The following is a 14,243-nucleotide window of genomic DNA, read 5'->3' as shown; positions in this document are numbered from 1 at the left end:
TTTTGATAGAAGGCCGTCCAGAGAAAGGTCTGAAAGAAAAGGGGAAGAAAGGAGGGTTAATGCTCTACAAGAAATAGCTTAGCAAGAAGGTAAGAAAGGTAAAAGGTTTGGCAAAGCCTAACGAGCTGCTCTCCCTCTTGAGTATTGTTATTATTTTTTTTTTTTTTTTGATAGAAGGCCGTCCAGAGAAAGGTCTGAAAGAAAAGGGGAAGAAAGGAGGGTTAATGCTCTACAAGAAATAGCTTAGCAAGAAGGTAAGAAAGGTAAAAGGTTTGGCAAAGCCTAACGAGCTGCTCTCCCTCTTGAGGCAGGAAAAGAACTGAGGAAAGGGTGACTCCCACCACAGGAAACAGGAAGTTCTTTTGTAAGTCCTGCCTCCCTGAATGATGGATGGGAATCACCCACACAGGATGTCCTCCAACTCAGAGGGAGAATGGACACTTTTACTTCCCATCCCGACATGAGGCCTGCACCTCAGAGGCTTGCAGCTTACCTGTTCCTCCAGTGGTTGTTGCTTCAAGGTAAGAACCATCTACCAACCACAAGCCTTATCAGTTACCAGTATGGCACCTGTCTCATATTTCAGGGAAGTAGGCCAGACTCTACTACCTGAAATATGGGGCAGGTGCCACACTGGTGAACAGTGTTCGGAACAGCCACAGGTGGCTACCGAGCCACTGAGTGAGAATCACTGTTCTACAGTAAATAAAATATCGTTTTTGAAAATGGCAGGACAACGTTGTCTGGATTGCTACAAACTCTGGAGCACAAATATGGACCCATTCGTGATGAACAGCCGCCTATATTGGTGGAGCAGGTACCGGGCGCCTCACCTTTCTGTTTGCATTCAGGCTTGAAGCTGGGATCTGCAGAGTAACCTTGTACTCCGTTCTTTTGTCCATCTCCTCCGCAATGAAGTTGGCTTCCCTCACGTACAAGTTGGCCTTCACAATCTGCTCCCTCAGCTTCCTCAGGCTGTGGTTTAGCATCTCTTCTCTTTGGGAAAACAAACAAGCAACCAGTTAAACAAAAGAATGCTGAAAACTTTTTGGATACTAGATGGCTAAGTAGGCATTTGCTCAGATGTAAATCTGTGTTGCAGAGGGGCCTGTCCATCTGCTATGCAACAACATAGAACGGATAGAACGTTAGAACGGATAAAAGGAAGTACTTCTTCACCCAAAGAGTGATTAACACTTGGAATTCACTGCCACAGGAAGTGGTGGCGGCTACAAGCATGGACGGCTTCAAAAGGGAATTAGATAAGCATATGGAGCAGAGGTCCATCAGTGGCTATTAGCCACAAGGTATAGATAGGGACTCTGGGGCAAGTGATGCCCTGTCATCTTGGTGCTTGGGGGGGTCAACAGTGGGATGGCTTCTAATGTCCTGGCCCCACTGGTGGACCTCCTGATGGCACTTGTATTTCTAGCCACTGTGTGATACAGAGTGTTGGACTGGATGGGCCTTTGGCCTGATCCAACATTGGCATCTCTTATGTTCTTATGTTCTTAACATGCGACTAGACTGCAACTTTTAAGTGGTAACTCAGAGAAATTGGCTGAGGGATCCCTGAATGGGGTAGGACTGGAGTTGCCTCCTTCAGTGCCACACCCTTCCAGATTTGAAAGGACCAGGGTATCTTGTAACTCTTGTACTTTTAATGGAAGCAAAATATTGGAGCTAATGATCTAACCCACTTCTCAAGGGCTCATCCCCCCCCCCCGAAATTTCCATAGGACAAAGCAAGCCTCTGAAGAGAAGGGCTGGCTCAGTTCTGAGTGGTTCTACAGGGCAGAGGAAATGACTGCTATCTGGAATGCAACCAGGCAAAGGTTTCAGGGGAAGGGGGAGATCCGATATGATGCCAGACATCAGGCTCGGCAAAGGGCAGGTTTAATGCCTTTTCATTTTCTCCCATACAAGAGACTGGTTGCTGACAACTGTGCTTTAGGACAAAGACAGTTAAATGGCCCGGTCTCCACTGATATTGCTTCACTTCATGGCAGGGAATGGTGCAGGGGCTTCCTGTTTTTTGTTATTTTTTTTAAATGGGGAATGTGAATCCCCATAATATTCCACGGCACAGAGTACTCCCTTTGATTAGGGAGCTGCGCCCAATAAACTGAGGCCCTGGCCCCAATAGTAATAGTGACTGTATTCCTATGTTGGATGCTGGTAATGCCCGCCACAGGAAGTGGTGGCGGCTACAAGCATGGACAGCTTCAAAAGGGAATTAGATAGGCATATGGGGCAGAGGTCCATCAGTGGCTATTAGCCACAAGGTATAGATAGGGGCTCTGGGGCAAGTGATGCTCTGTCTTCTTGGTGCTTGGGGGGGTCAACAGTGGGATGGCTTCTAATGTCCTGGCCCCACTGGTGGACCTCCTGATGGCACTGGTATTTCTGGCCACTGTGTGACACAGAGTGTTGGACTGGATGGGCCTTTGGCCTGATCCAACATTGGCGTCTCTTATGTTCTTATGTTATACAAACCTCACTAGCACTTTGTGTTATGTTTTTATATTTATATTGTTGTGATTTTATTCTATTCTCCTGTTTTAATTGCTCAATATATTCTGTGTGTGCCGCCCTGAACCTGCCCTGGCAATAAATAAACAAACATCCTTTTCACCCACCTCTCTTCTGCCCACTGTCGTAATCGTTGCTGAGCATTGGGAGAATGGCAGGAGAACCTGTCCATAGAACGGAAGTGCTGTTTCTCTGGAGACAACCGTCTTCGGAGCTGTTCCAGCTCGTGTTCATACATAACCCTTTGGCGCTCCAAGGCAGACCGCTTCTCTTCTTCATGCTGCTGCTCCAGGCTCTGCAAAACTGACTGCATGGGATCTAGGCAGAGAAAAAGAAAGATACGGAGAGAGAAAGTGAACGTGCGGAAAGACAGACTGCAAGAGATTTAAGTCACGGAGCAAAATGTTCGATGAAACAAATAATTGATTACCGCCATACATCAGTGGTTTTCCAAACTGTTTTCTGGGGTGTTCCCTAGATGCATCTTAGGGGTCCATCCTACCTCCATCTGCTTTAGCAACCCACAACCAGAGATGAGAGCTGGATCCATTCTAGGTATACTCAGTGGCAGCAATAAAAAGATCAATAAGCCAAGACTAGGGCTGCCAAGTCGCCCCGGGGGGCGGGGAAACCCCCGCCCCAGAGGCCCGTTCCCCAACGCTGGGGAATCGGGCCCTGGGGGAAACCCCACCCCGGTGTGCACGTCACCAGGAAGTGACGTTATGACGCCGGGCACGCTGGGGGCGGGGCCACAGCCATACAAGAGAAAACTCTATGGTTTTCCCTTGTATGGTCGTGGTCCCACCCCCAGCATGCCCGGCGTCATAACGTCACTTCCTAGTGACGTGCATCGATGAAACAAATAATTGATTACCGCCATACATCAGTGGTTTTCCAAACTGTTTTCTGGGGTGTTCCCTAGATGCATCTTAGGGGTCCATCCTACCTCCATCTGCTTTAGCAACCCACAACCAGAGATGAGAGCTGGATCCATTCTAGGTATACTCAGTGGCAGCAATAAAAAGATCAATAAGCCAAGACTAGGGCTGCCAAGTCGCCCCGGGGGGCGGGGAAACCCCCGCCCCAGAGGCCCGTTCCCCAACGCTGGGGAATCGGGCCCTGGGGGAAACCCCACCCCGGTGTGCACGTCACCAGGAAGTGACGTTATGACGCCGGGCACGCTGGGGGCGGGGCCACAGCCATACAAGAGAAAACTCTATGGTTTTCCCTTGTATGGTCGTGGTCCCACCCCCAGCATGCCCGGCGTCATAACGTCACTTCCTAGTGACGTGCAAGCGGCGCGCACACCAGGAGCCAGCCAGGAGTCCCCTGCGGAGGAGGTAAGTGCCACTTGGCAACCCTAGCCAAGACACCTATCCCCAGAATATTCTACATGTAGAGGGTTTTAATGGCAGACAGGCAAGGGCATCTTGATAGGCAAAGTGATGTAGAAAAGGTTCCCCAAAAGGCAGAAGGTGTGGAAACTACCCAAACATTTAAAGCCATATTCCAGCCTAAGTTACTTTTGAAAGCAACTGCAGAGAATATGCCGTCATGCACTGATGCACATACATAAAGCCAGTGTGGCGTAGTTGTTAGAGTGTCCAACTAGGATCTGAGAGACTCAGGTTTGAATCCACGGTCTGCCATGGAAGCTCACTGGGCGACCTTGGGCCAATCAAACATTCCTGGCCTAACCTACCTCACACAGCTGTTATGAGGATAGAATGGAGAAGAACAATATAAGTTACTTGGGGTACCCATTGGGGAGAAAGACGGGGTATAAATAAAGTAATTAAAACAGACTGAAGACAACCCCTGCCCCTTACCATTGCCGCCGAGTGCTTTCATGGTCACCTCCATCTGGGCATATTCATAGCTGAAGTTGATCTCACTGGACACTTCACTGGAGTTGTCTCCATCTAAATCCAGCTGTTCGGAGCTGTTGCTTCCTTTCATCGAATTCTCTTCATCCTCAGCTTCTGCCTTTTTTTTCTTTTTTGGCAAATTTAGCCTTGAAGGAGCAAAAGAGAAGGGGAAATTCCTCCTATCACCTGATAGTTTAGGATGGAATGGAGGAAAGGCTGTATCATAAGGCAAGGCGGGTGGTCACCTGTTCCCAGGGAATAGCGCCCAGCAGGAGAAATAGAATGGCCTGGACTTAAGGGGAACAATCCATAAGGAGACAGATGAAGATGGGTAGCTGTGCTGGTCTGTTTGTAGCAGTAGAAAAGAGTCCGGTAGCATCCTGAAGACTAGCAAAATCTGTGGCAGGGTATGAGCTTTTACTGCTCAGTTCTTCAGCTACAGCTAGAATGTGAGTCCATCTGTCCTATATATTGGAAAGTGGAGTGAGTTCAGATGCCAAATGACACTAAGCAGGCAAATGACAATAGCAGGTGTGATTGGATTAGGTGTGATATGCAGAAAGGTAGTAGGTGGGGAGAAATCAGCATTGGTAATGAGACCGGAAACGTCTCGATTCAATACAGGAGGATGCATTGTCTTGACCTTCGTTATCAGCTGCAATTCAGCAGTCACTCTTTCTAATCTCCCTTTGAAATTCCTTTGTAAGAGAACTGCTGCTTTTAGGTCAGCAACTGAATGCCCTGGAAGGTTAAAATGTTCCCCCACTGGTTTTTGAATGCTGTGGTTCCTGATGTCAGACTTATGTCTATTAATTCTTTGTCGAAGGGACTGGCCTGTTTGTCCAGTGTAGAGTGTGGGAGGGCACTGCTGACACGTGATGGCATACATCACAGAGGATGAGCGGGAGTAGGAGCCTGAGATGGTATGTTGCTGGGTCCACTGACGGTGTTGCTGGGATCTATATGAGAGCAAAGTTGGTTTGTTGTAGGCCTTGGTACCAGAGTCTGTGCTGCTGTCAAGTAGTTTATCATTGTGGGCGAGAAGCTGTTTTAGGACAGCAGGCTGTCTGTGAGCAAAAAAAAGTTGCCTCCCCCACCCCAGTGCCTGTGTGAAGGAAGCCAACTGTCCAATATATAGGACAGATGGACTCACATTCTGGCTGTATTTGAAAAAAAGAGCAGTGACTCACGAAAACTTATATCCTGCCACAAATTTTGGTAGTCTTTAAGGTGCTAATGGACTCTTATTCTTGTCTACTAATCCATAAGGAGGTTTTGCTAGGTCAGTTCAGCTAAAATAACGTTGTTACTCCAGTCCAGTCCATAGAAACATAAGAAGCTGCCTTATGCTGAACCAAACCATTGACTTATCTGGCTCAGAACGGTCTATTAAGACTGGGTGACCGTCTACTGTCCAAGACAGTTTCTTTAATAAAAAGGTGCCAGGAACTGAACCTAGGGGATCCTTTGCATGCTAAACAGGATCTACTCCATCGTGGCCGCACTCCAGAACACCTTCCTTGATCGTGCATTGTAAGAATTAGTGGGTGAGAGTGTCACTGGACTCTTCAGCCTCAAAAACATCTTGGCGGTTGCCATGGAGTCAGAAGGGGCCTACGAGCCAGGCTTCGTGGGGATTCATTTCTGCCAGGAATGCAAAAACATGTTGTATCCCAAGGAAGACAAGGAGAACAGGATCCTTCTGTATGCTTGCCGGAACTGTGACTACCAGCAGGAAGCCGACAACAGCTGCATCTACGTCAACAACATCACACATGAGGTCGACGAACTGACCCAGATCATCGCTGACGTTTCCCAGGACCCGACTCTGCCCTGAACGGAGGACCACCCCTGTCAGAAGTGTGGCCACAAGGAGGCAGTGTTCTTCCAGTCCCACAGTGCAAGGGCAGAGGATGCCGTGCGGCTCTATTACGTCTGCACAGCCCCACACTGCGGCCACCGCTGGACTGAGTGAAGGGTTTGGCGGCAGCCAAGCCACCCATCGGCAAAGCCCCCCCCCCGTCCGGAAACATCCTCTATTTCAGAAGCTCCCACCTGTGCCGCTCGGCTCTGTGAACTGTGGTGGAGGAGAGTGTTAATAAAACTAGTTTTATTTTTAAAAAACCCCAAAACATCTTGGCCATACTGGATAATGAACAACTCGAAGGACTATAACACTCCACACAGGAAAGGAAAACCTTTCACTTCAGTTGGCAATATTATTTTAACTAGGATTTGAAAAGAACACAATGGTTATCTAATTATGTTAGTTATTCTATAAGTCTAGAGGTTAGTCAATCATGTTAGTTAATCTGTAAGTCTAGAGGCCCAAGAAAAGCGCAAGAGTCCAGTAGCACCTCGAAGGCTAACAAAATCTGTGGCAGGGGATGCGCTTCCGTGAGTCACTGCTCACCTCTTCAGAGGCCTGAGAAGTTGTCATCCTCCTTGAGGAGGTAAACCTGTACTTTCATTGTACAACTCCAAATTACAGATGAGGGTTCACAAAGCAGATACAGCGGAATTTAAAAAAAAAAAATTCTTACACACAGTCACTAGCACGCCAGGGTTCAAACCGGTGCTCTCCTCTTTTTCCTGGCATGCCGATTTTCCACATGTAGATATTTCTTTTTTGGGGAGAGGTATTTCATCACGTGCAATCTGCAGTAGTCCAGCCAGATCCCCGTGAATCACTTCAGGGTACACTTGGTTATATAATGCCCTATCACCACGGTGTTTAGCGTGTACAAAGGCATTATACAAACTACAAAGGCAACATATATTTGCATTTCCTGCTTTGCCATGGGGAATGTCTGTATGTAATTTAATGCTTTACAGCATACTAGTAACTCAGTTAAGCATCAGCCTTCATTTAGGGACTGAAACAGTCTACAGCACAGGGTGGCACAAGCAGCTGTTATGAATGGATGTTCCTCCTCTCCTGGCAGGTGAAACTCTGTTTTACAGAATCATAGAGTTGGAAGGGACCTCCAGGCTCATCTAGTCCAACCCCCTGCACAATGCAGGAAATTCACAAATACCTCCCCCCACACACACCCAGGGACCCCTGCTCCATGCCCAGAAGATGGCAAAAAACAACCCTTCAGGATCCCTGGCCAAACTGGCCTGGAGAAAATTGCTTCCTGACTGCAACGTGGCGATCAGCCTTTCCCTGGGTGTGTAAGAAAGAAGGGCCACGAGAACTAAGCACTGAGGCTACCCTTCCTGCCCTCCTTTCTCGTGATCTGCCTAAGTTCACAGAATCAGCATTGCTGTCAGACAGCCATCTAACCTCTTTCTGAAAACCTCCAAAGAAGGAGGAGATTCTCAGCCTTCAGATTAATACTTGCGAATTTCAACAATCAAGAGGACAAGAAAATGGTTTTTTGTTTTTCGAAGGAAATAAAACTTCAGATTGCATGACCTCTGATATAACGGAGTCCATGGTTTTGCTGCAGTTACAATCAAGCCCCAAAATGAATCCATCTCCCTGCCCGTTAAGGCAATGCTCAATCAGAGCACTTGCTGCCCCACAGATAGTGAGAAAGGAAAGCCTCACAGGAAAGCTAAAGAACCACGCTGAAATTCTGCGTTAAGAGAAATTCTGCTGTATCAGACCGAGGATCTATCTAGCCTGGTATCCTGTTTCAAACAGTGGCCAGCCAGATGTTTCCAGGAACCCTACAGACAGGGAACAAAGCCAGCAGTCCTCTTGCTTTGTCCTTCCCCCACAACGGATATTGAGACATGCTTTCCCTGGAGGATCCATTGTACTACCATGGTTAATAGCAATAAACTCCTAAACCCAGTCCACTTTTAAAGCCCTCTAAGGTAGTGGCCAAGGCCATCGCTGTATTTTCTGGCAATGAATTCCATCAATCAATCCGTATAACTGAAAATGTTCCTTTATCTGTCCTGAATCCATTACCAAGCACTTTCACTGGGCAATCCAAGGTGCTAAAGTTATGGGAGAGAGAAAAAACTTTCTCATACACACCCTTCTCCCTAAATCAGTTCACCTCACACCTATGCAGAACAAGTAAATAAGCTAGTAGCCTACCTGAAGAAGTGATTGTTTCCCCACAGAATTCTGTCTCCGTGGTGAAGTTGTGTGGGGCCTGAGACAGCGGTGCCATTTACAAATGTCCTGCGATGAAGGAAGAGAAGCAAGTGGGGTAATGTCAACTGAGGGTTTTTGCCACAAAATATAAGAATAGTATAAGAGTCTATGGAACCTGGATCTTTCTGGATCCCTCTTTTTTGGGGAGGAGAGGGGCACAGAAAAGTTTATTAGAAGCTAGGTAAGTGAATCATGGAGCCCCGGGACTGTTTAGTATTTATTTTATTTTTAAATTTTATTTGGCTTTTAGCCCTCCCTCCCCCACAAATGGGCTCAAGGTGGGTTACAACAATATATACACAACATAATACCAACCAATTAAAACATAACAATTTAAAATTCAATATCTCAATTTACACTATCGATGGAACCAATACTCCCGGGCTCCCCATGTGTGTGCCGGTAGATGTAATTAAAGCTGAGAGGGGGCGGGCAGACAAGATCAATGTCAGATGGAAACAATGCAGATGGAGTAAAACAGAGCAGAGCAGGGTGAGGCCAATACAGTTTGGGTTCCCGCTGCCTCAACCATAGGCCTGGCAGGTCTTCGTTTTACAGGCCCTGCGGAACTGCATTAAGTCCTGCAGGGCACGGATCTCACTCAAGAGATTGTTCCACCAGGCCGGAGGCCACAGCTGAGAAAGCTCTGACCCTGGTCGAGGCTAGGCGGACTTCCTTCAGGCCAGGGATCACCGTTAGATGTTGATCTAGAGTGTAATGCTCTTTGGGGGATGTATTGGGGGAAACGGATCTGAAGGTATGTTGGTTCCAGACTACAAAGGGCTTTAAAGGTTAGACCCAACACCTTGAACCTCGCCCAGTATTTAACTGGAAGCCATTGCAGTTGGTGGCCCACTGGTTGTATGTGTGCTCTCAATGGTGTCCTTGTTAAAACATGTGCTGCCACATCCTGGACCAGCTGAAGCTTCTGGATCAGTCTCAATGGAAGCCCAGCATAAAGTGAGTTACAGTAGTCCAACCTGGAGGTGACCATTGCTTAGATTACTGCGGCTAGGTTGCGAGGGGAGAGGTAGGGAGCCAGTTGCCTGACCTGGCGACGATGGTAGAATGGGACCTGGCAACATTCGTGACTTGGCCCTCCAAGGCATCCAAAGTTACACCCAAGCTCTTCACTGTTGGTGCTTGTGTTAGCAGTGCCCCATCAAGAGCTAGAATTTGGATATGAGGGAATTTTGTGGGGTGACTTGGAGTACATGGACAGATTGCTTTAAAAGGAAACCCAGACTCATGAAATTTGGCAGAGAAATTACACTGAAGAGTTTGGTGTTTGAGTTACTAACAAGGAAGACAGGGAAGCTGGCAAGATTGATCTTCAAGTCTAATGGTGATTTTGGAACTGTTGAGTGCCCTTCTTTGATCACACCACAGATATCAAACTGTGGAAGTCCTGAGACTAGTCTTCTGGAAAACTTCTTAAAAATTGTTAGAAATATTAAAGATAATGTAAAAATATTTAAATATAGTACAACGTTTCTATCATAAATAGCCATAAAAATACACAGTCATAAAATGAGCTTAGCCTACCAAATCATTTTCATTATAACTCAACAAGGGATTCTAATGTGTTTCCCAACTTCCAATTTCTTTAGAGTGCTGAAGTGAAGCTTTACCATTTTGATCATTTCCTACACACGGCTTACCCAATCACTCTCCACTGGAATGTGTCTGGATTTCCAGTATCAAGCACATAAGTCTATCAGACACCACCCCAGATTTGTCACCTTTCCATTTCCTTCCAGTTATTTCTCAACTCCAACTTCCCAGCACTCCACTCGCCGCTTCCATTGGCCACTGTGTTGCTTGGCGATTTTTACTTCTCCCTCTATCATTTCCACTTACCTCAGAGGTAAGTGTTGCGGGGATAAAAACGTAGGCAGAGGGAACCCGTGCAAGTCATTCTGATCTCTTTGGAAGGAGGACGGGATTTTTTTAAAAAAGTGATAGAAATATGATAATTTATACCAACAGAAACATTCAGTCACCTTGTGTTCTTCTTAGGTGTCAGCATAACTTGTCCATCTGAGGTGATATCTATTATACAATGCTCAGGCAGAATCCCCATTCCACATAGCTGGATATCCTGGGAATTATCTGACCCAATTAGTGTGTGTTCCTATGGAAGATTCAGACAGGTGCATTAAGACACAGTAGAAACTCAGAGTATTCAGTTGTATAGGTTTTAAACTGTTGAGCAAACTTCAGAGGACGGCGGAAGACCAGAAGGCCTGGCGTGATCTGGTCCATGGGGTCGCGAAGAGTCGGACTCGACTGTGCGACTGAACAACAACAACAACAAAATACTTAGTGAAACTACTGATAATATCTCGTCAGGGACTCAGAGGTCTTTCCCACCCTGGCTATAATTTTAACTGGGGACTGGATCATCTGAATGAGTTGACCAGAATGAAGTTCACACATATTCTTTAATACAGCTCTTCTAAAATGATAATCTATAGCCAAAAAAGAACTAGAGAGATTAAAGCTGCTAAGACTTTAGAGTATAAATGCTAACAGAAAAAATACATTTCCTGACTATACCACCTCAGATCCAGCCCCCAGGGTAGGGGAACACTTGTTGAAAGCAGCCCCCATGTTCCCTGTGAAAAGCTTCAACTTCTCTATGACATGTACAAATTTCATGTGGGGTCAAATTTTGGAAGCGACACCCACCACCACAGATGGAAAACTGAGAAGGAACAGTTACAAAAAAGGGCTTTACACACACTCATTCTGCTCATAAATAAAGGTCACCAATCAAGGTTATCATTACAGAGTAAAATCTGAACTACGTTTGTTAGAGAGACACACTTGCCACATATGGCAGTCAAGACAATGGCCTTGGTGCATTTGTAGGGAACCTGGGAACAACATCCCTTCATCCTTTAGTCGATGCAGCCTGAAACACCCAGCAGTTGTTTAACATGTACTGAAGGCTGCTCATATAACTGCAGAACATTTTTCTGACCTGAGCATACAGGAACTGACAGCATACACGCCCACCGCCCACCCCAGCATACTGACCTATACAAATTCAGGTGCCAAGAAGAAACTGATTGCTTTGCAAGTGTGCCAAGGTTACCCTTTGAAGTCTGGTTGCCAAGGCCCCTGTTGGTCCCACCGTCACATTAAGCAGCAGATTTGCAGATTCAGCCTCAAGAATGGTCAGGGCTGACAAAGCCAATTGAGCTGCGAGCCAGACACCTACGCAGATTGGAACATTCTTTGCCTCCTCAAAAAAAAGAAGCTTTCTTTTGTTGCTTATCGGACGGCAAAGTGATGACGACTAAGGGCTCTCCCTCCTTCACTCCCTCATCCTTGCATTCTTCTAGATGTCCCAATGTGCTAGGGACTTGGAATGACTTATCAAAAACCGAGGATATCGGCTTTCCTTAAAGAGGTGGCACTTAAGCCACTCCCGTGGGCCCACCTTCTGTCCTTAAAGACAGTTTCCAAAATAGTTAAAAAGGACACCACACAGACAAGGGAGAACAAGTGTGTGTCTAACCAACAGACAAAGTACACCGTGGAGAGAACGGATTGCTCAAGGTCAAATACCACTAAAGTGTTACTTAAAGGCATATGTCTCAAACATAATAAATGAGAAAACCATGCATGGAGATTAAACTGTAAATCTTTTAGTATGATCCACATGTACTTATTGCTTATTAAAGCACAAAAGCTGTGAAACAAATATACAAGTATAAAGAAACCTTCCTAAAGCAAGACCAGTAAATGGGCTGTATACAGTCCTTGGAAACACTGTAATATTCTTTGCTGTTTCTTAGTTTCCAAACTTTCAGGTCTGCAGGGAGGCTGAGAAACCAGGCTTGATGTCTCTTGTTGACTGAGAGAGTTTTGATTCTACTTCTTCAGAGCCAATATATTTTTATGGAACCACACAGTTAACATTTTTTGCATGCCTTATCATACTCCCACAAGGGCTCGTTACACTCCTTATGGCAAAGCGGTTTCATGAGTTTTGTGCTTTAATAAGCAATAAGTACATGTGGATCATACTAAAAGATTTACAGTTTAATCTCCATGCATGATTTTCTCATTTATTATGTTTGAGACATATGGCTTTAAGTAACACTTTAGTGGTATTTGACCTTGAGCAAGCCATTCTCTCCACGGTGTATTTTGTTTTTGTTATTGTACTTAGTATCTCCGTGGTCGTGTTATATTTAGTGTAACCAACAAACAAGCCAGAAGCAGCAGAAAAGAGCAAGAGTCCAGTAGCACTGTAAAGACTAACAAAATTTATAGCAGGGTATGAGCTTTCGTGAATCACTGCTCAAATTTTGTTAGTCTCTAAGGTGCTACTGAACTCTTGTCTTTTCTACTACTACAGACAGACTAACGTGGCTTCCCATCCTGATCTATCTCCAAGACAAGCCTGAGATGGGCATAATAATGATTCCCTGGAAACCCATATTTTACAAGTCAAGACTCAGTCTTGTGAATGCATACCCCCTTCTCTCTCTTTTTTTTCCTGGTCTGTGCCCCCCTACATTAACTACAGCTTGGCATAAATGCGTGCATCAATGCAAGACATGACTTACCACCCATTCCCCTGTAACTTCGGCTTGCAGATCCACTTCAAACTACCACCAATGTCAGGTTTACAGGATTGCAACCATGTTGGAAAGGATGCTTAGTTATAGGTCAAAGTAACACGATACTTAAGAGAAGGAGGGGTGGGCTTCATTGAAATCGCTTATCAGACAGGTACTCAATGGCTAACCTTAAGCAAGCTGCTATCTCTCCACCATGTTCACAATATGAGGATCCATTACACTGGCCTACCTTGCAGGGCGATTGTACGAATTGCTCTCAAGATGCACTTTGTAGTGCAACAGCACTCTTTTCAAAGTACTGTTATTAGGTGTACACATCTCTATTATCCATTAAGAGGGCTAAAGAATTACAAGTTGCATTTGTGCCTCCTTACTGGCCATGGACTCTATAGAAGAGCTCCCAAGTTGGATTTCTAGGAACCTCTAAGTCTTCTGAAATTACCGCTCATGCTAGGAGTTCACCTTTAAATAGTAGACCAAGAGTTCATTGAGCGCAGGGTCAGCATTCAAGTTAACCAGAAAGCACTTGTTATCGCCGACTTTGATCCCGGAAGACTGGAGAGAGATGCCAAGGCTTTCAAGCTGCTTCTGCCGCTCCTGTATAGAGAAACAAAGTTCCAATCAGAAAGCAAGGAAGGCGGCATGTGCTAAAGCAGACGTTCTCCACACTATAAAGGCAACATATCTACATTACAATTGTGAAGTGCTAGACAACTGTCACATGCTACTCCGGGCCACCGTATATCCCTTATGGTTTGCACACAAACAAATGCACATCATCACAGGGAAACCTATTAGCCAAGCCTGGGGCAATGGCAGCCACTGTGAACGGTACACAGGGTGGGGAGAGGGGACCAAGCAGGCCGATTCCCAGTCAGTTCGAGTAATCTGTGAATCACCATCTGACAAACTACTTTAAGCTAATGTGTTTTATTTAATAGCTCACTTTATTTTAATAACCCTAACCTGGGCTACAGCTGGTTACTCCATTTGTGTATCATTCCTTGCCTTTGTTTTTCTATGATGTCTTGCTTTGAGTTTCCATGGCACAGTTGAGCACATACTGGAGCAATGCTCAAACACTATCGCCATGCACTTTTCCCATTCTGTGAGCTGGGGAGAGTGTGA

General features: G+C 45.8%; 2 protein-coding genes across 2 annotated transcripts in view; one reads left to right on the top strand and one right to left on the bottom strand.

Annotated features, from left to right (window-relative positions):
- Positions 1-14,243, bottom strand: part of KIF13B (kinesin family member 13B) — a 195,181-nt gene that overhangs the window by 86,145 nt on the left and 94,793 nt on the right. Inside the window, exons 13-18 of the mRNA XM_015406436.1 lie at positions 13,578-13,712; positions 10,521-10,651; positions 8,458-8,544; positions 4,362-4,546; positions 2,640-2,850; positions 834-996 (exon numbers count right to left, since the gene is read on the bottom strand). Of these exons, the coding sequence (XP_015261922.1) occupies positions 834-996; positions 2,640-2,850; positions 4,362-4,546; positions 8,458-8,544; positions 10,521-10,651; positions 13,578-13,712 (912 nt within the window). The remainder of the gene's footprint in view (positions 1-833; positions 997-2,639; positions 2,851-4,361; positions 4,547-8,457; positions 8,545-10,520; positions 10,652-13,577; positions 13,713-14,243) is intronic.
- Positions 5,998-6,415, top strand: POLR2I (polymerase (RNA) II (DNA directed) polypeptide I, 14.5kDa). Its single transcript, XM_015406324.1, is given in 1 exon segment — positions 5,998-6,415. A coding segment is annotated over 1 exon segment (378 nt). The 3' UTR covers positions 6,376-6,415.

This window comes from Gekko japonicus, unplaced genomic scaffold (assembly GCF_001447785.1).
Source record: "Gekko japonicus isolate JY-2015 unplaced genomic scaffold, Gekko_japonicus_V1.1 scaffold7, whole genome shotgun sequence".
Taxonomy (NCBI): domain Eukaryota; kingdom Metazoa; phylum Chordata; class Lepidosauria; order Squamata; family Gekkonidae; genus Gekko; species Gekko japonicus.
The sequence above is the reverse complement of the archived record's forward strand: the minus strand, read 5'-3'. Positions and strand labels throughout refer to the sequence as shown.